This window comes from Melanostigma gelatinosum, assembly GCF_949748355.1.
Source record: "Melanostigma gelatinosum genome assembly, chromosome: 1".
Lineage (NCBI taxonomy): Eukaryota > Metazoa > Chordata > Actinopteri > Perciformes > Zoarcidae > Melanostigma > Melanostigma gelatinosum.
This window is the reverse complement of record NC_136634.1, coordinates 657,579-680,531: the sequence shown is the minus strand read 5'-3', so window position 1 is coordinate 680,531 and position 22,953 is coordinate 657,579. Positions and strand designations below refer to the sequence as shown.

The window sequence follows — 22,953 nt, the reverse complement described above, 5'->3', positions numbered from 1 at the left end:
GGGGGGAGAGAGAGACACACAGAGCGAGAGATAGAGAGCGACAGGGGGGAGAGAGAGAGAGAGAGAGAGACACAGAGCGAAAGAGAGCGAGAGAGAGAGCGATGGGGGGGGAGAGAGAGAGACACACAGAGCAAGAGAGAGAGAGAGCGACAGGGGGAGAGAGAGAGAGAGAGAGAGACACAGAGCGAGAGAGAGCGAGAGCGAGAGAGAGCAACGGGGGGGAGAGAGAGAGAGAGACACACAGAGCGAGAGCGAGAGAGAGCAACGGGGGAGAGAGAGAGAGACACAGAGCGAGAGAGAGCAACGGGGGGGAGAGAGAGACACACAGAGCGAGAGAGAGAGAGCGACAGGGGGGGAGAGAGAGAGACACACAGAGCGAGAGAGAGAGAGCGACAGGGGGGGGAGAGAGAGAGACACACAGAGCGAAAGAGAGAGAGAAACACACACAGAGCGAGAGAGAGAGCGACGGGGGGGAGAGAGAGACACACAGAGCGACAGAGAGAGAGCGACAGGGGGGAGAGAGAGAGAGACACACAGAGCGAAAGAGAGAGCGAAAGAGAGAGAGCGACCGGGGGGAGAGAGAGAGAGAGACACAGAGCGAGAGAGAGAGAGAGTGACAGCGGGGAGAGAGAGACACAGAGCGAGAGAGAGAGAGAGAGAGAGAGCAACGGGGGGGAGAGAGAGAGAGAGAGACACACAGAGCGAGAGAGAGAGCAAGAGAGAGCAACGGGGGAGAGAGAGAGAGACACAGAACGAAAGAGAGCGAGACGGGGGGAGAGAGAGCGAGACAGAGCGAGAGAGAGCAACGGGGGGGGAGAGAGAGAGAGACACACACAGAGCGAGAGAGAGCAACGGGGGAGAGAGAGAGAGAGACACACAGAGCGAGAGAGAGAGAGATGGGGGGAGAGCGAGAGAGAGCGACGGGGGGGAGAGAGAGAGAGACACAGAGTGCGAGAGAGAGAGCGACGGGGAGAGAGAGAGAGACACACACAGAGCGAGAGAGAGCAACGGGGGGAGAGAGAGAGAGAGACACACAGAGCGAGAGAGAGAGAGATGGGGGGAGAGCGAGAGAGAGCGACGGGGGGGAGAGAGAGAGAGACACAGAGTGCGAGAGAGAGAGCGACGGGGGGAGAGAGAGAGACACACAGAGCGAAAGAGAGAGCGAAAGAGAGAGAGCGACGGGGGGAGAGAGAGAGAGACACACAGTGAGAGAGAGAGAGAGCGACGGGGGGAGAGAGAGAGACACACAGAGCGAGAGAGAGAGAGAGCGACGGGGGGAGAGAGAGAGACACACAGAGCGAAAGAGAGAGCGAAAGAGAGAGAGCGAGAGAGAGCGACGGGGGAGAGAGAGAGACACACAGAGTGAGAGAGAGAGAGAGCGACGGGGGGAGAGAGAGAGACACACCGAGCGAAAGAGAGAGCGAAAGAGAGAGAGCGAGAGAGAGCGACCGGGGGGAGAGAGAGAGAGAGACACAGAGAGAGAGAGAGTGACAGCGGGGAGAGAGAGACACAGAGCGAGAGAGAGAGAGCAACGGGGGGGAGAGAGAGAGAGAGAGACACACAGAGCGAGAGAGAGAGCAAGAGAGAGCAACGGGGGAGAGAGAGAGAGACACAGAACGAAAGAGAGCGAGACGGGGGGGAGAGAGAGCGAGACAGAGCGAGAGAGAGCAACGGGGGGGGAGAGAGAGAGAGACACACACAGAGCGAGAGAGAGCAACGGGGGGAGAGAGAGACACACAGAGCGAGAGAGCGAGAGATGGGGGGAGAGCGAGAGAGAGCGACGGGGGGAGAGAGAGAGAGACACAGAGCGAGAGAGAGAGCGACGGGGGAGAGAGAGAGAGAGACACACAGAGTGAGAGAGAGAGAGAAATAATCGACCAAACACTCATTTCCGAACTTTTGTTCGATGTTTAATATTTAATATTCTTCAGAGGACCAGAGCAGTTTGAGAGAATCGGCTGTTTTGTTTTCATTAACTTATTAAACTCATGAATAATAGTTGTGATTGTGGATCAATAACTTCTTTATTGAATCTATTTCTGTTGAGACGTTGAACTGAATCATGAATTATTGATCCGATATTTAACAGAAGAAATCTCAGGAAAGCAGAGAATCAGATTCTTCATTGATCGGTTCATGAGGTCCTGGTCCTGACCCTGGTCCTGGTCGACTCGTCAGTGTTGTGATGTTGATTCTGATGTTCTCCTTTATGAATCAATAAGATCATCGATCACCACGTCATGAAGTAGAACTCATTAATAATGACCTCATGTCAACCAGAGAGAAACAGTCACCTGACCTCAAGGACCGAGAGCTGCTCTCTGATTGGCCGGTTCCCTGTTAACGCCCCCCCACTACTACACACCAGCACACAGCGTTTACAGCGGCCATCTTTAATCCACAAACACTTGGTCTGTGAGCAGAGTTCACTTCCACACTTATATTTTACATTTTGCCGACAATTTACAAATACAGGTTAAAAAAGACACGTCCCCCCCCCCAACACACACACACTGTTTGTAGGCTTTAGTCTCATGAAGAATATTGAGTTGTTGTCTGGTAGCTTTGAGCTTTGTCTGGGGGGGAATTTTCATCTCTTCAGCCTTCAAAGAAGAAGACGACGTGTTGTTTTGATGAACTAACACATGCAGCAGATTCAGTTCAGTCCGTTCAGTCAGCCAACGCCAGCAGCCAGAGTCATGATAGAGTCTTAGTAGAGTCTTGATAGTCTTAGTCGTCTTGAGTCTTAGTAGAGTCTTAGTAGTCTTGATAGAGTCTTAGTAGTCTTAGTAGAGTCATGATAGAGTCTTGATAGAGTCATGATAGAGTCTTGATAGAGTCTAGTAGAGTCATGATAGAGTCTTAGTAGAGTCTTGATAGTCTTAGTAGAGTCATGAGAGTCTTAGTAGAGTCTTAGTAGTCTTGATAGAGTCTTAGTAGTCTTAGTAGAGTCATTATAGAGTCTTGATAGAGTCATGATAGAGTCATGATAGAGTCTTGGTAGAGTCTTGATAGTCTTAGTAGAGTCTTGATAGAGTCTTGAGAGTCTTAGTAGAGTATTGATAGTCTTGGTAGAGTTTAGTAGAGTCTAGTAGAGTTTTAGTAGAGTCTTGATAGTCTTGATTGAGTCTTAGTAGAGTCTAGTAGTCTTAGTAGAGTCTTAGTAGAGTCTTGATCGAGTCTTAGTAGAGTCTTGATAGAGTCTAGTAGTCTTAGTAGAGTCTAGTAGTCTTAGTAGAGTCTAGTAGAGTCTTGGTAGAGTCTTGATAGTCTTGATTGAGTCTTAGTAGAGTCTAGTAGTCTTAGTAGAGTGTAGTAGTCTTTGTAGAGTCTTAGTAGAGTCTTAGTAGTCTTAGTAGAGTCTTAGTAGTCTTGATAGAGTCTTGGTAGAGTCTTGGTAGAGTCTTGGTAGAGTCTTGATAGAGTCTTGGTAGAGTCTTGGTAGAGTCTTGATAGAGTCTTGGTAGAGTCTTGATAGAGTCTAGTAGTCTTAGTAGAGTCTAGTAGAGTCTTAGTAGAGTCTTAGTAGTCTAGTAGAGTCTTAGTAGAGTCTTAGTAGAGTCTAGTAGAGTCTTGATAGAGTCTAGTAGTCTTAGTAGAGTCTAGTAGAGTCTTAGTAGAGTCTAGTAGAGTCTTAGTAGTCTAGTAGAGTCTTAGTAGAGTCTAGTAGAGTCTTGATAGAGTCTAGTAGTCTTAGTAGAGTCTAGTAGAGTCTTAGTAGAGTCTAGTAGAGTCTTAGTAGAGTCTAGTAGAGTCTTGATAGAGTCTAGTAGTCTTAGTAGAGTCTAGTAGAGTCTTGATAGAGTCCCGCCTCCATCTCTTCTTCTCAAACATAATTACACACCGTACAAAAACAGGCTTCAAAATAAAAGTAGTGCTGAATTCACTTTTTGAAACACTTCAATCACGCATATTTCACATCAAATGTCAACATAACATGGCACCGAATGCAGAAGGTGGAGTAAGTGTGTGTGTGTAAAGACCCCCCCCCCCAGACATGGCACTGTGATGACCTCGTCCTCCATCGTGCTGCTGATACTTGGAGAGATTCGGGCGAAGAGGAGCTCAGTGAACTGAGCCTCCGTTCAAGTAAAAGCCCTTTCTGGTGGAGGAATGATGGCGGTTCAGCTTCAGGTGGGTTTCTATAGAAGTGCAGAGGTGAGGGGGGGTGGGGGGGGAGAGTCCCTTCTGTTCCAGGCGGGAGACCCCGTTTAGAGTCAAAGCAGCACCCATTTCTTTTGAGAGATAAGGCTTCGAGGAGCAGAGCTCTGCTGACTACCTGCTGTACGGGTCCCCGGGGTAACCGTGGGAGGAGGAGGGGCCTGGCAGAGAGTCGTCCTCCATGGGGGGGGCGGAGGGCTGGGGGGCCCACGGGGCCGGAGCCTGTGGGGGGGTGTAGGTCTGAGTAATGGTGAGGAGAGGCCCCGAGGTAGAGGGGTCCGCCGCCGCCAGCCTGGAGGCCCCCGCCGCCGTCTGGGAGCCGCGGTGGATGCGATGGCTGACGATGATGTTGTTGCCGAAGCCGCCCATGGACGCCATGGTGGTGCTCTGCTCCCTCTGGACCACCGCCGTCATCCCACCCTCAGCGATCAGACGGCGGATTCGAGCCAGAGCATCTTCACCAGAACCGAAGTCTGAAGACTCTGCTGGAGGAACGAGAGGACTTAACTGTTACTCACAGCACGATACTCCACTATACTACGATATACACACACAGCACGATACTCCACTATACTACGATATACACACAGCACGATACTCCACTTTACTACTATATACACACAGCACGATACTCCACTATACTACGATATACACACACAGCACGATACTCCACTATACTACGATATACACACAGCACGATACTCCACTATACTACTATATACACACAGCACGATACTCCACTATACTACGATACACACACACAGCACGATACTCCACTATACTACTATATACACACAGCACGATACTCCACTATACTACGATACACACACACAGCACGATACTCCACTATACTACGATATACACACAGCACGATACTCCACTTTACTACTATATACACACAGCACGATACTCCACTATACTACTATATACACACAGCACGATACTCCACTATACTACGATATACACACAGCACGATACTCCACTATACTACTATATACACACACAGCACGATACTCCACTATACTACTATACACACACAGCACGACACTCCACTATACTACTATATACACACAGCACGACACTCCACTATACTACTATATACACACAGCACGATACTCCACTATACTACGATATACACACAGCACGATACTCCACTATACTACTATATACACACACAGCACGATACTCCACTATACTACTATACACACACAGCACGACACTCCACTATACTACTATACACACACAGCACGATACTCCACTATACTACTATATACACACAGCACGACACTCCACTATACTACTATATACACACAGCACGATACTCGACAATACTACTATATACACACAGCACGACACTCCACTATACTACTATATACACACACAGCACGATACTCCACTATACTACTATACACACACAGCACGATACTCGACAATACTACTATATACACACAGCACGACACTCCACTATACTACTATATACACACACAGCACGATACTCCACTATACTACTATACACACACAGCACGATACTCGACAATACTACTATATACACACAGCACGACACTCCACTATACTACGATATACACACACAGCACGATACTCCACTATACTACGATATACACACAGCACGATACTCCACTTTACTACTATATACACACAGCACGATACTCCACTATACTACGATATACACACACAGCACGATACTCCACTATACTACGATATACACACAGCACGATACTCCACTATACTACTATATACACACAGCACGATACTCCACTATACTACAATATACACACAGCACGATACTCCACTATACTACGATACACACACACAGCACGATACTCCACTATACTACTATATACACACAGCACGATACTCCACTATACTACGATACACACACACAGCACGATACTCCACTATACTACGATATACACACAGCACGATACTCCACTTTACTACTATATACACACAGCACGATACTCCACTATACTACTATATACACACAGCACGATACTCCACTATACTACGATATACACACAGCACGATACTCCACTATACTACTATATACACACACAGCACGATACTCCACTATACTACTATATACACACACAGCACGACACTCCACTATACACACACACAGCACGATACTCCACTATACTACTATACACACACACAGCACGACACTCCACTATACTACTATATACACACACAGCCCGATACTCCACTATACTACTATACACACACAGCACGATACTCGACAATACTACTATATACACACAGCACGACACTCCACTATACTACTATATACACACACAGCACGATACTCCACTATACTACTATATACACACACAGCACGATACTCCACTATACTGCCATACACACACACAGCACGATACTCCACTACACTACTATATACACAGCACGATACTCCACTACACTACTATATACACAGCACGATACTCCACTATACTACTATACACACACAGCACGATACTCCACTATACTACTATACACACACAGCACGATACTCGACAATACTACTATATACACACAGCACGACACTCCACTATACTACTATACACACACACAGCACGATACTCCACTATACTACTATATACACACAGCACGATAATCCACTATATACACACACAGCACGATACTCCACTATACTACTATATACACACACAGCACGATACTCCACTATACTACTATATACACACACACACACACACAGACACACAGCACGATACTCCACTATACTACTATACACACACACACACACACAGCACGATGCTCCACTATACTACTATATACACACACACACACACACCACGATACTCCACTATACTACTATATACACACAGCACGATACTCCACTATACTACTATATACAACCACAGCACGATACTCCACCATACTACTATATACACACAGCACGATACTCCACTATACTACTATATACACACACAGCACGATACTCCACTATACTACTATATACACACACAGCACGATACTCCACTATACTACTGTATACACACAGCACGATACTCCACTATACTACTATATACACAAAGCACGATACTCCACCATACTACTATACACAACACAATACTCTACGATACTACTATATACACACACTAACACATACACACACACACAGCATAATACTCTACTATACTACCATATATATGGTATACAGTAACAGTAGCAGCGGTGGATGTCCACCACACTACTATCTATACATAAGATCTTACTACGCTATATCGAGATATATGTAGTACTAGTACCAGTGGCGGATGTGGTGGCCTCCCCTGAAGCTGCGTCACTCAGAGCCTCCGGCTGCCCTGAAGCTGCTCGGCTGGTGGACGGAGTCTCAGGAGGAACGTCTGAGGAGAGACGGACGGTCGGCCATTAAAACAGGAAACCTCCCAAAATGTCTTTATTATCATATCAATTCTTGAGTTATGACCTCTGACCTCTTCCTTATTATTGTGATTGTCAATATACTCTGACAGACATTTTCTCGATTGATCAATTCAGAGTTTGGTTTAAAAGTGACAGAATGAAAGTTGACTGTCAAAGAAAAAAAAAAGTTAAAAAAAATTTCTTATGCACTAATGAAGAGACTTTATTTCACACACAACCTAAAATAAATATATGATGAATAATAAATATTTCTATCATTCAGTTATTCCCAAACTTTGTGGAGAGAAGTACTGGTTGACTCATGGTGCAAATGTTAAAGCGGTTCAGTACTGGCTGCAGGAGGGGGGGGGGCGCTGGGCTCCAGATCCCTCTCCGTTTGGGTCTCGGCATTCTGCAGCTGGATGATTGGCGTCTGGGTTCCCTGTGATGTCACTGAAGGGGCGGGGTGTCGAGGCTGGAGACCAATGGCGTTCATCAAACCCATGTCTCTGTCCAGCCTCCAGCCGGAGCGGTTCGGACTGAAGAACAACAAAGAACGTTCCAGAGGGAGAGTTTGTTAGAACACAAGCAAATACGCCCAACACTCGGTGCTCTAATATATACGCCCAACACTCGGTGCTCTAATAAATACGCCCAACACTCGGTGCTCTAATATATACGCCCAACACTCGGTGCTCTATTAAATACGCCCAACACTCGGTGCTCTAATAAATACGCCCAACACTCGGTGCTCTATTAAATACGCCCAACACTCGGTGCTCTATTAAATACGCCCAACACTCGGTACTCTAATAAATACGCCCAACACTCGGTGCTCTAATATATACGCCCAACACTCGGTGCTCTAATATATACGCCCAACACTCGGTGCTCTATTAAATACGCCCAACACTCGGTGCTCTAATAAATACGCCCAACACTCGGTGCTCTAATATATACGCCCAACACTCGGTACTCTAATAAATACGCCCAACACTCGGTACTCTAATAAATACGCCCAACACTCGGTGCTCTATTAAATACGCCCAACACTCGGTGCTCTAATAAATACTACCAACACTCGGTACTCTAATATATACGCCCAACACTCGGTGCTCTAATAAATACGCCCAACACTCGGTGCTCTAATATATACGCCCAACACTCGGTGCTCTATTAAATACGCCCAACACTCGGTGCTCTAATAAATACTACCAACACTCGGTACTCTAATATATACGCCCAACACTCGGTGCTCTAATAAATACGCCCAACACTCGGTGCTCTAATATATACGCCCAACACTCGGTGCTCTAATAAATACGCCCAACACTCGGTACTCTAATAAATACGCCCAACACTCGGTACTCTAATAAATACGCCCAACACTCGGTGCTGTAATATATACGCCCAACACTCGGTGCTCTAATATATACGCCCAACACTCGGTGCTCTATTAAATACGCCCAACACTCGGTGCTCTAATAAATACGCCCAACACTCGGTGCTCTAATATATACGCCCAACACTCGGTGCTCTATTAAATACGCCCAACACTCGGTGCTCTAATAAATACTACCAACACTCGGTACTCTAATATATACGCCCAACACTCGGTGCTCTAATAAATACGCCCAACACTCGGTGCTCTAATATATACGCCCAACACTCGGTGCTCTAATAAATACGCCCAACACTCGGTACTCTAATAAATACGCCCAACACTCGGTACTCTAATAAATACGCCCAACACTCGGTGCTGTAATATATACGCCCAACACTCGGTGCTCTAATATATACGCCCAACACTCGGTGCTCTATTAAATACGCCCAACACTCGGTGCTCTAATAAATACGCCCAACACTCGGTGCTCTAATAAATACGCCCAACACTCGGTACTCTAATAAATACGCCCAACACTCGGTACTCTAATAAATACGCCCAACACTCTGTACTCTAATAAATACGCCCAACACTCGGTACTCTAATAAATACGCCCAACACTCGGTACTCTAATAAATACGCCCAACACTCGGTACTCTAATAAATACGCCCAACACTCGGTACTCTAATAAATACGCCCAACACTCGGTACTCTAATAAATACGCCCAACACTCGGTACTCTAATAAATACGCCCAACACTCGGTACTCTAATAAATACGCCCAACACTCGGTACTCTAATAAATACGCCCAACACTCGGTACTCTAATAAATACGCCCAACACTCGGTACTCTAATATATACGCCCAACACTCAGTACTCTCATAAATACTACCAACACTCAGTGCTCTAATAAATACGACCAACACTCAGTACTCTAATAAATACGACCAACACTCAGTACTCTAATAAATACGACCAACACTCAGTACTCTAATAAATACGACCAACACTCAGTACTCTAATAAATACTACCAACACTCAGTAGGAGCGTTGTACAGACTGTTACAGTCGACACGTCACTGTTCAGCACATCTGCACTTCTGTTGCATCATCTGTTATCTCTCTGGACCTCAAAGAAGTTTTCAGGCGTTTTTGTTTCCGGTCAGTTTCCTCTCTGTGGTCTTGATTTTCAAAATAAAAGTCCTGCTCCTCTATGGAAACAGAACCATCATGACTAGAAGTAGAGAACTAGAACATCTTTAGTGCACAACAACAGTTACTTTGACATCAAAAGAAGAAAAAAGTTGAATTTCTTTGATTATTTATTTTACAAATATTGGCAAACGATGGAATCTAAATGTCCAACATTGTTCTAAAAAGCTTCCTGTACTTCAGTCAGAGTTTCTCCTCCTTGGTGTCACATGACTGTTGGTCTCAGATGAATCCATCATGACTTCATAGTTTCACACTTTAATGTTTTCACACACTCTGGTTGAAGTGAACTCTTTATTCTAAATGACAACTTGTAGAATAAAATGTTCTTGATGAAATAATCACTATTTAAAGCTTAGTTTTGGTTTCTTTCTTCTAACTGAAGCGTTTGTCACGTGATGTGTTCAAGGACCGTCAGAAAGATGAGAACCTGATGATAACGTGTGTTTTTACAGCTTCTAGCTCTGATAAACGCTGCAGTTTTGTCGATTGTTTAAAGAAGACGCGCTTCTTAATCCCTCCGGAGGCTTTTTGTGGTTCAGAGGAAACATTTCAGAATGAAAGTATTTGTGTTGAGTCCACATGTTCTCACCCTGGTCTCTCAGAATTTCGGGTCCGGCTGGTTCCACTGTTGTTGACGGAGAACAAAGGTTCGCTGCTCGACTCCGCAGGGCTCTCACCGTCACTACGGTAGAACCTGAACACACACACACACACACACACACACACACACACACACACACACACACACACACACACACACACACACACACACACACACACACACACACACACACACACACACACACACACACACACACACACACACACACACACACACACACACACACACATTAATCCACTCAGGAAGCTATAAACAGAGGAGGGACGTCGTCTTCGTGGAATCCGGAGACCACGAGCTCGTTAAAAAGCACTAATTGACCTCCTCCTCCTCCAATCAGCTCCTTCCTGTTCACATCCACCATTAAGATAATGTGATGAGGAGCTGAAGGGATGTCTACTTCTAATGCAGCAGCTTCTTCCTTCCACTTAGTGTCAGAGAGAACCAGACCAGCAGGTTACAGACCGTCGGCTTATTGATGACCGATGACAGGTAATATGTCCAATATAATAAATATAATATCATACACACAGCGGGTAAAATAAGTGTTGAACACGTCACCGTTGTTCTCAGTCAATATATCTCTAAAGGTGATGTTGACATGAACTCTTCACCAGATGTCAGTAACAACTCAAGTAATCCACACAAACAAAGAACACCAAACGAATACGCTGATCAATGAAGTTATGAGTAATAACATGGAATGACAGAGGGGAACAGTGCTGAACACGTGTACTGAAGTACATCTCATACTTCGTACAGAAGCCTCTGTTGGTGATGACAGCTTCCTGTTTGGAGACACTAGGCGCATGCATTGCTCAGGTGGGTTCTGACCCATTCTTCTACCCAAACAGACTTCACATGTTGAAGGTTCCGGTTCCTCTTCGATGAACTCTGATCTGTAGTTCCTTCATAGATTTTATATCAGGACTAAAGAGGACTCACACAGGTCTGCATCAGGACTAAAGAGGACTCACACAGGTCTGCATCAGGACTAAAGAGGACTCACACAGGTCTGCATCAGGACTAAAGAGGACTCACACAGGTCTACATCAGGACTAAAGAGGACTAAAGAGGACTCACACAGGTCTGCATCAGGACTAAAGAGGACTCACACAGGTCTGCATCAGGACTAAAGAGGACTCACACAGGTCTGCATCAGGACTAAAGAGGACTCACACAGGTCTGCATCAGGACTAAAGAGGACTCACACAGGTCTGCATCAGGACTAAAGAGGACTCACACAGGTCTGCATCAGGACTAAAGAGGACTCACACAGGTCTGCATCAGGACTAAAGAGGACTCACACAGGTCTGCATCAGGACTAAAGAGGACTCACACAGGTCTGCATCAGGACTAAAGAGGACTCACACAGGTCTGCAGATGACCAGGTCCCCCTTGTTGGTCCCATAAGCCAGACCCATCCCCGGGTCCGGCAGCCAGCGGGCCGAGTTGATGCTGACGTGGCGCCTCTGGTCCGGAGCCATCGGGTAGACCACGTTGAACACCATCTGGATCACACGGACAGATATTATTATTGTATTTATTATATGAATCTGATTAATTACAGCAGACGTTACTGATGATATAAAGACCAGAAAGTAAGAGATCTTCATTCAAAAGGAGTTTTCTGTTAAACTGAGATTAATCACTGAATTCATAAAGATCAAGACTGAGATTAACTTGTAGGTAGGGCTGGGCAGTATGACCAAAAATGCATATCACGGTACTTTGTAAGATTCTGGCGGTTTCACGGTATATCACGGTATTTTTTCCCCCGTTGGGTGGGAATCGCCAGAGGTCCCACGATACTGCGATAGTATCGCGGTGCTGCGATAGTATCGCGGTGCTGCGATAGTATCGCAGTGCTGCGATAGTATCACGATACTGCGATAGTATCACGATACTGCGATAGTATCACGATACTGCGATAGTATCACGATACTGCGATAGTATCACGATACTGCGATAGTATCACGATACTGCGATAGTATCACGATACTGCGATAGTTTCACGGTACTGCGATAGTATCACGGTACTGCGATAGTATCACGATAGTATCACGATGCTGCGATAGAATCACGATAGTATCACGATGCTGCGATAGTATCACGATGCTGCGATAGTATCACGATAGTATCACGATGCTGCGATAGTATCACGATACTGCAATAGTATCACGATAGTATCACGATGCTGCGATAGTATCACGATGCTGCGATAGTATCACGATAGTATCACGATGCTGCGATAGTATCACGATAGTATCACGATAGTATCACGATGCTGCGATAGTATCACGATGCTGCGATAGTATCACGATGCTGCGATAGTATCACGATAGTATCACGATACTGCGATAGTATCACGATAGTATCACGATAGTATCACGATAGTATCACGATGCTGCGATAGTATCACGATGCTGCGATAGTATCACGATGCTGCGATAGTATCACGATGCTGCGATAGTATCACGATGCTGCGATAGTATCACGATGCTGCGATAGTATCACGATGCTGCGATAGTATCACGATGCTGCGATAGTATCACGATGCTGCGATAGTATCACGATGCTGCGATAGTATCACGATGCTGCGATAGTATCACGATGCTGCGATAGTATCACGATAGTATCACGATACTGCGATAGTATCACGATAGTATCACGATACTGCGATAGTGTTGACTCGTGCAGCCACAAACATTTCACTGGCACTACTCCATCTTTGTCTCTTTAAAAGTATTCTCATGGCGTCATTGTACGCTACTTGAAGTCTCTGTAGACTCTTTGTTCTGTAGTTTGACCACAAGTGTGCAGTAGAGTGGAGTACAATATGCTCTGAACAGAGACATCTTCACTCCATCTGTACACACCAGACTAACGTGAGAGACTGTTTGTTGTGCAGACATCATACCACATTGCCTGGAAATGTCGTTATCATCAGACACGTGTTCTGTTAAAAAATTACCAAGATATTTGACTTCACTACAGACACCAAGATTATTGTCAGACAATTTGAAGTCAGGGAAGTTTAGACATTTGTCCTCTTTAGTTCTACAGATCAGGACAGCACTCTTACTGGCGTTGTATTTGATGTCATGTTCCACACCGTACACAGTACATATAGTGAGGAGCTGCTGAAGACCAGCGCTAGAAGGACTAAAGATCACCAGATCATCTGCAGACATGATGTGATTAACCAGAGTATTACCCATCATGCACCAGGATTACACGCTTTCAATTGCATGACAGATCATCAATATACAGATTAAACAGAACTTGTCTGACACCATTGCTAACCCCAAATGGGGCTGACACACTTTTACCCCATTTTACTCTCATACTCTGGTGCGCATACCAGTAAGCCAGAATTCTCACTGTGTATGTGGGGACACCTCTTTGGCTCAGTTTAAAAAATAACTTACTGTGATTAACACGATCAAAAGCTTTGGAGGCATCAATAAAACACATAAGAAGTGATGAGTTTTGACCTCTGTATTTGTTTACAATGTCCTTTAAGGCATATATACACAAGTCAGTGCCATGTTTGGCTTTGAAGCCCAACTGGTTATCTGTGGAGGTGATGAAGTCCTGTATTCTGTCCAGCAGGATTCTTTCCAGGACTTTTGACAGGACGCTGGCCAAAGCAATGGGCCTGTAATTCTCTAGGCTACATACTTTACCAGCTTTGTTTTTAATGACTGGCACAAAGAGAACAGACAGCATTGAGTCTGGTAACAAGCCGTGAATCATGAAGCCAGTAAAACAAATAGCGAGGAGAGGAGCTAACCTCGGACTAGCATATTTAAGGTGTTCAGCAGTAATATGGTCTAAACCACTTGCTTTGCCTTCAGACAGTTTGTTGATAGCTTGGTGCACCTCATATGATGTAATTACCATTCACTCATTACTCTCAGAACTGTCCACGCTGTACAAATCACTGTTGATGCAGTTAAATAAGGTGCTATAATGCTGTCGCCATAACTCAGCAATGTTGTCTGTTCCTGAGATTCCATCTATAGAGCATGGTAAAGATGTTTACAGTTAAGAGCTCTCACTTCTTTCCATAAATCAACTAGGTTGTTGCTTAGCAGCTTCTTGGCCATGGAGTCAGCCCTCATGGCTTGATCATTCTTGCAGATGAAGCGAATGGCATACTTATATCTTGCATTGGTGAGCTTCTTGTACTCAAGCACTGGTCCTTGTCTGGGTCTACCAGCTAGAGCCCATGATTTGAAGGCTTCACAGGCTTCAGCACGATACTCAGCTACATACTCGTTCCAGCCAGGTTTGATGTTATGGGTCTTATTATGATGCTTGTAGTAGGGCTTGCTGTCTTTATACAGAGCACTTACTATATCATTGTACATGAAGCAGAGATCTCTCCTATGCACCACATCCTTACAGTTAACATCAGTCCACACAGCTGCATCTCTAGCTGGATGAATATGACTGAAGGACTGGTCTGTACGAGCAGAATACACTAAGACGTCCTCTTCAGTGAGAGTTGACAGTCAAGTTTTTCTGTGTTGACACTATTTCCATTTCTAGATAGCGCCGGCAGATGTTCAACATTTATCGACATAGCAAAAGGTATATGATGAGTTGTTGCTGCGCCATAAAGAATGCCCATACATCCCAATGAAGCATGAGCATCAGCTGTACCAATACAATGGTCCAGCCATGATGTAGTGTGCCCGGCCTCACTAATGTATGTATAGCTATCTGTAGGCAAAAGCACTTCGCTTGATAAGATAAAATAATTGTCTTTACAAAACTGAGCCATGTGATTGGCAAATACTGAGCTTGTGTCTGAGATATCTGCATTCATATCCCCAATAACATAAACACTAGAAGAAGTATTGTCTTGAATGAAGGAATTGATGAAGGCAAGCCTATTTAGATATTCATCCTCATTGTGATTGCACTCATAGGGTGAATAGACATTTAGGATAGTGAATTCCTTATCATCATGAGTAAACTGTATTGCAACACACCAGTCAACACCAAGCCTGACCACATTTATCAAAGAGTCAAGCTTCTTATTCCAGAGAATAGCCACACCCCCTGGAATCCTTCCTCTGACTATTCCCATGCCAAAGTCAGTTGTAGACTCCCCAGCACCATGAAAGTTATCATTAAAAGAGTTGAGTTTTTCCAAGTCTTGCTTCGGTAAGAATGTCTCTTGTAAACATAGTATGTCACAATTCTCCAAAAGGTTGTCAACAACCATGCGGCGAGCTTTATCCCCAACGCTCTGCCCACACGCAGGCCACGACAGTTGTACGACAAAACCCGGATCTACATTCAGCAAAGCAAGTGAGTGCCCACAGCACCAGCAGGCAAACTCATTCCCCCCACAGCAAGTGCACGGTTAGAGCCGATAACTCAAAATAGCGCCGGACAAATGCCCCTTCTGGCCAGAGCTCCGGAATGTACATTTCATCAAACTCATTGCATTCAGCAGATACTTTGAATGAGCTGAATCTTCTGTGGACAGTGTCGATCTTTAGACAGTTGACCTCCCGGCCGAGTTTTTCCTTAAGATACGCAGATAATGTTTCAGCGTCTAAATCTGGTGAGAACCTGGTAGCGAAGACACTCACCAGCTTTGTGTTGACCGTTTTGATGCTGCCCACAGCTCCGGTCCCAACAACAGAGTTATATAACTCAGTATATGAACTATAACTTGTATAAGTATGATATTAGAGTTATATAACTCAGTATATGAACTATAACTTGTATAAGTATGATATTAGAGTTATATAACTCAGTATATGAACTATAACTTGTATAAGTATGATATTAGAGTTATATAACTCAGTATATGAACTATAACTTGTATAAGTATGATATTAGAGTTATATAACTCAGCATATGAACTATAACTTGTATAAGTATGATATTAGAGTTATATAACTCAGCATATGAACTATAACTTGTATAAGTATGATATTAGAGTTATATAACTCAGTATATGAACTATAACTTGTATAAGTATGATATTAGAGTTATATAACTCAGCATATGAACTATAACTTGTATAAGTATGATATTAGAGTTATATAACTCAGTATATGAACTATAACTTGTATAAGTATGATATTAGAGTTATATAACTCAGTATATGAACTATAACTTGTATAAGTATGATATTAGAGTTATATAACTCAGTATATGAACTATAACTTGTATAAGTATGATATTAGAGTTATATAACTCAGCATATGAACTATAACTTGTATAAGTATGATATTAGAGTTATATAACTCAGCATATGAACTATAACTTGTATAAGTATGATATTAGAGTTATATAACTCAGTATATGAACTATAACTTGTATAAGTATGATATTAGAGTTATATAACTCAGCATATGAACTATAACTTGTATAAGTATGATATTAGAGTTATATAACTCAGCATATGAACTATAACTTGTATAAGTATGATATTAGAGTTATATAACTCAGTATATGAACTATAACTTATATAAGTATGATATTAGAGTTATATAACTCAGCATATGAACTATAACTTGTATAAGTATGATATTAGAGTTATATAACTCAGTATATGAACTATAACTTGTATAAGTATGATATTAGAGTTATATAACTCAGCATATGAACTATAACTTGTATAAGTATGATATTAGAGTTATATAACTCAGTATATGAACTATAACTTGTATAAGTATGATATTAGAGTTATATAACTCAGTATATGAACTATAACTTGTATAAGTATGATATTAGAGTTATATAACTCAGCATATGAACTATAACTTGTATAAGTATGATATTAGAGTTATATAACTCAGCATATGAACTATAACTTGTATAAGTATGATATTAGAGTTGTATAACTCAGTGTAACTTGTGATGTGTGGACGTGGAGGCAGAGAGACAGTGATGCGCTGCTCTCTCATGAGCTGGCTGCTGTTGGCAGGTTTAACCCCGTTGTGAGGTCAGATGTCTCTTTGTTTTGACCAACTTCCTAACAATCACGCTGACCCGGGACCTTTGCTGACCTCACCAGAAAACAACTCAGCACCATCTAGTGGACTGAAAAACCAATTGATTTTTTTTTTTTTTTTATAGTTTATATAATAAAAGATGATTGGGCATCCATGTATCGATACAATATCGCGATACTATGCTGTATCGATTTTCCCCCGCCCCTAATATTACGCGGTAATCAGCGTAATATGTGTCTGACCGAAATACCTTCTGTTGTTCAGTCTTTGTTCATCCTGCATCGCTCTGCTCTGTTCTTTAATGTAACGTTACTGGAGCGACAGCGCCTCCCAGCTGTTAGCGAGCTTTACCCAGCATGCAGTTCGGTGGTGACCAGTATTTGTCTCTGAGTGACTTAATGAAGACGACAAAGTTTAAACTGGTCCAGTACCGAACGAGTGCTAAACATACTTTAATGGACATCATGACGACACTCGGTTTGTGGACATTTTGAAGCCGTCGCCATCTTGTTTTTTTGCAACCAGTGAACAGGAAGTGACCATATCTGGACTGAGGAGTGACGTAGAGACGTATACGTCTCTGGTGTCGACCTGTCAATCAGCGTGTAGCCCCGCCCTAAAGCATCCCCTGCTTTATGGTCTGTGTGACTCTAAATGGACCATAATGTACTAAATGAACATCATGCTGTATTGAAGAAGACTTGAAACTAGAGATTGAGACATAAACTCATGTTTACAATGTTTACTGAGGTAATAAATCAAGAGAGAAGTAGAGTCATTTTCTATAGACTTCTGTACAACCAGAGGAGTCGCCCCCTGGTGGACACTAGAGAGAATGCAGCTTTAACACGTGAAGCTTTGAAGAACTTTGAAGAACCCTGGAGAGAAATAAATCTTTACCTTTCTGTTAGGAAGTACAAACGTTTCCTTGTTTAATGAGCAATGAGGAAGAAACATTCAGAGTACTCTATATTTCTGTATTGCAGTATTATGAGTGCCGGTGTTCAGTACACGTTAGTAGTAGAAGTACTCTGTAGTACTGCCTTACAGATTGTAAACCCTGTCTCACCCTGATGGAGGTCTCTCCTCCGTGAGGCTGCTGCAGGCGGAAGACTTGCGCCACCATGTGGTCGGTGGTGGGATGCAGCAGGATCCTACGAGAGGCCAGACCCACCATCACGTAGCATCCCATCGGAGACAAGCTAACGGAGATAGCATTGGGACCTGTCCACCGGGCAAAAAACAAAGAAATCACTATTGTCCTCTGACACAGGAGGCATCCATCTTTGATCAGTAATCAATCAACAGCGTCTGCACGATCAGGACTCCGGACCGAATCTCTTGGTGTAGAGCATCTCTCCCAGGTTGTGTGGAGCCAGAGAGTAGATGGCCAGGATGCCCTCGTCTGGGAAACCCCGCTGGCTGCTGGGAATGAAGACCGCCAGCAGCTGGCCGTCCGCAGAGATGTCGCAACTGGCGTCGTTGTAGATTTTACAGTTTGGCACCAGGACGTTAACCGAAGCTGCAGAGGAGATGAATAAACATCATCATCTTCATCATCCAGTAGAAAGAGATGCATACCAACATGCTACAGATGTTGACCAGATGTTAGAGGTCTCCTCTCCTCTCTGGCAGGAGGATAAACACCAGAAACTAACCTCCACTGTAGAGAGGAGGGATTGTCTGTAAACTCATATTTCATATTCATGGACTACTTTATCTCCTTCATACAAATCCTGTAAAGAAACACGTCAAGTATTAAATGTTTTGGAAAGAAGCTACGGCTGAATATCCTGTAAACGGTTTCATTTGGCTGCTAAATATTTACTCTATTGTAGATCTTTAACACTTCCTGTTTCTAGATGACACTGCTGCCACTAAATTAAGAACAAATGGACATACATAGGATTTAAAACTATGAATAACTTCAGTGGCTAACCGCTAACCGCTAACTGTAAGTTAAATGTCAGTAAAGCTGCATCAGGTCTCAGACTACAGGAACAAGTGAAGAAGTGTAGTTTGAGGAGGTTCTGTCGTACCGTTGCTGATCTCCGGCAGATCAAACTTGGTGAAGTCCCACCACTGCAGACGGTAGGTGGTGTTAGCGATGTTGCTAGCAACCGCAGACTGACCGTCCCCGATTGACGCACCTGAAAAAACAACAGTCAGGTTGAACACTGGGAGGCTCATTGGGGTCGCCATTTTATTCTTTTAGCAACCAGTGAACAGGAAGTGACCATATCTGGACTGAGGAGGAGTGAGGTAGAGACCTGTCAATCAGCGTGTAGCCCCGCCCTAAAGCATCCCCTGCTTTATGGTCTGTGTGACTCTAAATGGACCATAATGTACTAAATGAACATCATGCTGTATTGAAGAAGACTTGAAAGTAGAAAATGCATTTCCTGCTGAAAATATGTTGGAATGCTGAAATTTGAAATTAATTGCAAAAACATTGCTGAAAATAGATATCCAATTTTTAAAAAATTGCAAAAAGCTTAATAATTCAAAAAGTTTAAAGATTCCAACTATGAAAAGTCATATCACCCCTCTCCTCAAAGAGCTGAACATTTTGATATTCTAACGGTTTCTGTGGCTTAAAACATTTCATCAGTGGTGATATTTGTAGTAGTAGAAGTATTAGTAGCATTACAATAAGTACTAGTAGTAGCAGTCGTGATATTTGTAGTGGTCGTAGAAGTTGTAGTAGAAGTATTATTAGTGGTAGAAGTATTAGTAATTAGAAGAAGAAGGAGAAGACGTAGTCATAGTAATAGCTGTAGTATTGGTCGTAGTATTTAATATAACAGTAGTAGTAGTAGTAGTAATGGTAGTAGAAGAAGTAGCAGTAGTAGTAGTACTAGTAGCAGTCGTACTAATAGCTGGAGTAGTATTACTACTTTTAGTAGCATGAATAGCAGTAGTAGTAGCAGTTGTCGTATAAGTAATAGTAGTAGTGGTAGTAATACTATTGATGGTAGCAGTAATGGCAGTAGCAGTGGTAGTAGCAACATCAAAAGTTATAGTAGAAGTAGTAGCAGCAGCAGTAGTAGTTGTCGCAGTATTAGTAAGAGCATTAATTTATTTAACAAAAAAGCCTAATTTTGAGCGTGTTTAAATACAGTTAGTCCATTGGGCTTTTATTTTGAAAGGGTGGGGCTGGGTGGGGGGGAGAGGAGACATAATCATAATGTCTGACACACATAAACAGAGGTTATTAAATGCCTGGCTTCATCACAAGCATTTCAGTTTGAATTCACTCTTTGGGGGCTTTTATTTTGAAATGGGGTGTGTGTGTGTGTGTGTGTGGGGGGGGGGGGGTCCTCTAAAAGTCTCTAAGACCTGAATGACTGTATGAGGGAGCGAGAGCGAGAGAGACTGATATCTCTGGCAAACTTTCTCATTTGGAGATTGTACTATGTTTTATCTTTTACAGCTTACATGACTGTTGTCCTGCTCTGACATGTCTTTCCTCGTCTCTCCCTCTTGTGTCGCGGTGTGTGTAAATGTCACTCGAATCAGGAAACTTATCAGAATACTCATATCTGATTGGCTGAGCTGCAACACGTAACAGCTGCAACAAATCATGTGTGCGGCTTTTATTTTAAAATGGGGTGCGTGTGTGTGTGTGTGTGTGGGGGGGGGGTCCTCTAAAAGTCTCCAAGACCTGCAATGACTGTGTGAGAGACACAGAGAGAGAGAGAGAGCAATAGCGCATGTGTGTCTGTGAGTCTGTGTGTTTATCAACATCCCTAATTAGCTTAATCAGAAACACCTGTGTCCTTGCAGCCTTTTCATGGAGCTAAAACAGGGAAACACCTCTCAAACAAATCCTTAAAACTCCCATAACCGTAGCTCCTATTGCTCCGATATTAATAAAAGAGAGGAAGGATGAGTGGAAGAACAGATCCTGTAAAAATTGTGTCTGTAGTGTAAAAAATGTGGCTTAACTGGCGATTTAGAAATGGGGTACCGTGTTCTATGGAAGATGTTTTTGAAGCAAAATTTAACATTGGTCTCTATGGAGCAGAAAGTTGGTTCTATTTCATCCTTACTGACCGCCAGAGGCAGTGCTTCACACTGGATATCTTCCATCTCGCGCATGCGCAGGTCGAATATTTATATCAACAAAGTCACGTGTGACCTCGGATGACCCCCGTCGTCTATAAGTTCCGGTGTCATCCTGAGCTCAGTCCTTTTTCATCTTCTCGCAACGCAGGTTAGCTACCATGGTAGCATAAACAAGGATGTGTCTACGATCAAGACATATTAGAGCTCGTCACTGTAGCCTTGTGACCACCGGTCGGAGTTGCGGTTCTCTCGCCCTCCAAAGGCTGCGACGAGCTGTCCCTCTTCGGAGGGAACGGTGTGTTCGCCGTTCGGACATCGAGCCCCGGACTGGTGGACGCCCCTATCATCGGTCGTCACCAGTCTGATAAGGGCCAGCTAAGTCGTGATGACAGCAATCGGTAAGATCGATTAACATTGTTTTCTATAACAGTTGTTTGTTCCACGGTTGGCAGAGCGCTTCCGCTCTAGTTAATCGAGTGGCGCGCTAACGAGAGCGTAGAATTACGCTGTCGGCCCGCCCTTCACAGTGTTACGGCTATCACTGTTAGCAGAGTGTTCCTGCTCAGGCAAACTTGGTGAGACACTAGATCGGCATTGGCGTTGTGTCCATTGAGATTTAATCTTTACATCTGACGTAATTCGCAGTTAGTGTCTTCACTCAGGCTAATTTGGTGAGATGCTAGCTGGGCCATCAACTTTGTAAACCTTACGGCCGTCACAGTTAACAGAGCGTCCCCGCTCAGGTTAACTCAGTGGGAAGCTAGCTAAACAAAGCTGGTACTGGGGCTGTGGCCATCAACTTTGTAGCATTACAACTATCACAGTTAGCAGAGTGCCCTCGCTCAGGCTAACTGGTAGCACACCAAGAGTTACAGCAACTGTCCAAGTGAAGAGAGTGTCCTCGCTCCCCTCTCACTGTAAGGACTGTGTTCTTTTTTGTCCGTTTTCACAGTAGCAGAGTGCTCTCGCTCAAGCTAACTGGTGGGGCACCAATATCTGCAGCAACTATCCTCGTGAAGAGAGTGTCCTCGCTCCCCTCTCACTATGAGGACTGTTTTCCTGACCTGTTTCCACAGTGGCAGAGTGCTCTCGCTCAAGCTAACTGGGGGGGA

General features: G+C 43.8%; 1 protein-coding gene across 2 annotated transcripts in view; it reads right to left on the bottom strand.

Moving 5' to 3' along the window:
* Nucleotides 1-4,275: 4,275 nt before the first annotated feature.
* ambra1b (autophagy/beclin-1 regulator 1b) overlaps nt 4,276-22,953 on the bottom strand; it is a gene marked incomplete at its 3' end in the record, with an annotated part of 39,250 nt that continues 20,572 nt past the window's right edge. Inside the window, exons 12-19 of one of the 2 annotated variants that reach the window (XM_079269027.1) lie at nt 19,813-19,923; nt 19,107-19,295; nt 18,843-18,997; nt 12,159-12,298; nt 10,758-10,862; nt 7,918-8,105; nt 7,449-7,547; nt 4,276-4,646 (exon numbers count right to left, since the gene is read on the bottom strand). In XM_079269027.1, coding sequence (XP_079125153.1) covers nt 4,276-4,646; nt 7,449-7,547; nt 7,918-8,105; nt 10,758-10,862; nt 12,159-12,298; nt 18,843-18,997; nt 19,107-19,295; nt 19,813-19,923 — 1,358 coding nt within the window. The remainder of the gene's footprint in view (nt 4,647-7,448; nt 7,548-7,917; nt 8,106-10,757; nt 10,863-12,158; nt 12,299-18,842; nt 18,998-19,106; nt 19,296-19,812; nt 19,924-22,953) is intronic. The other variant, XM_079269028.1, reaches the window with a different exon arrangement.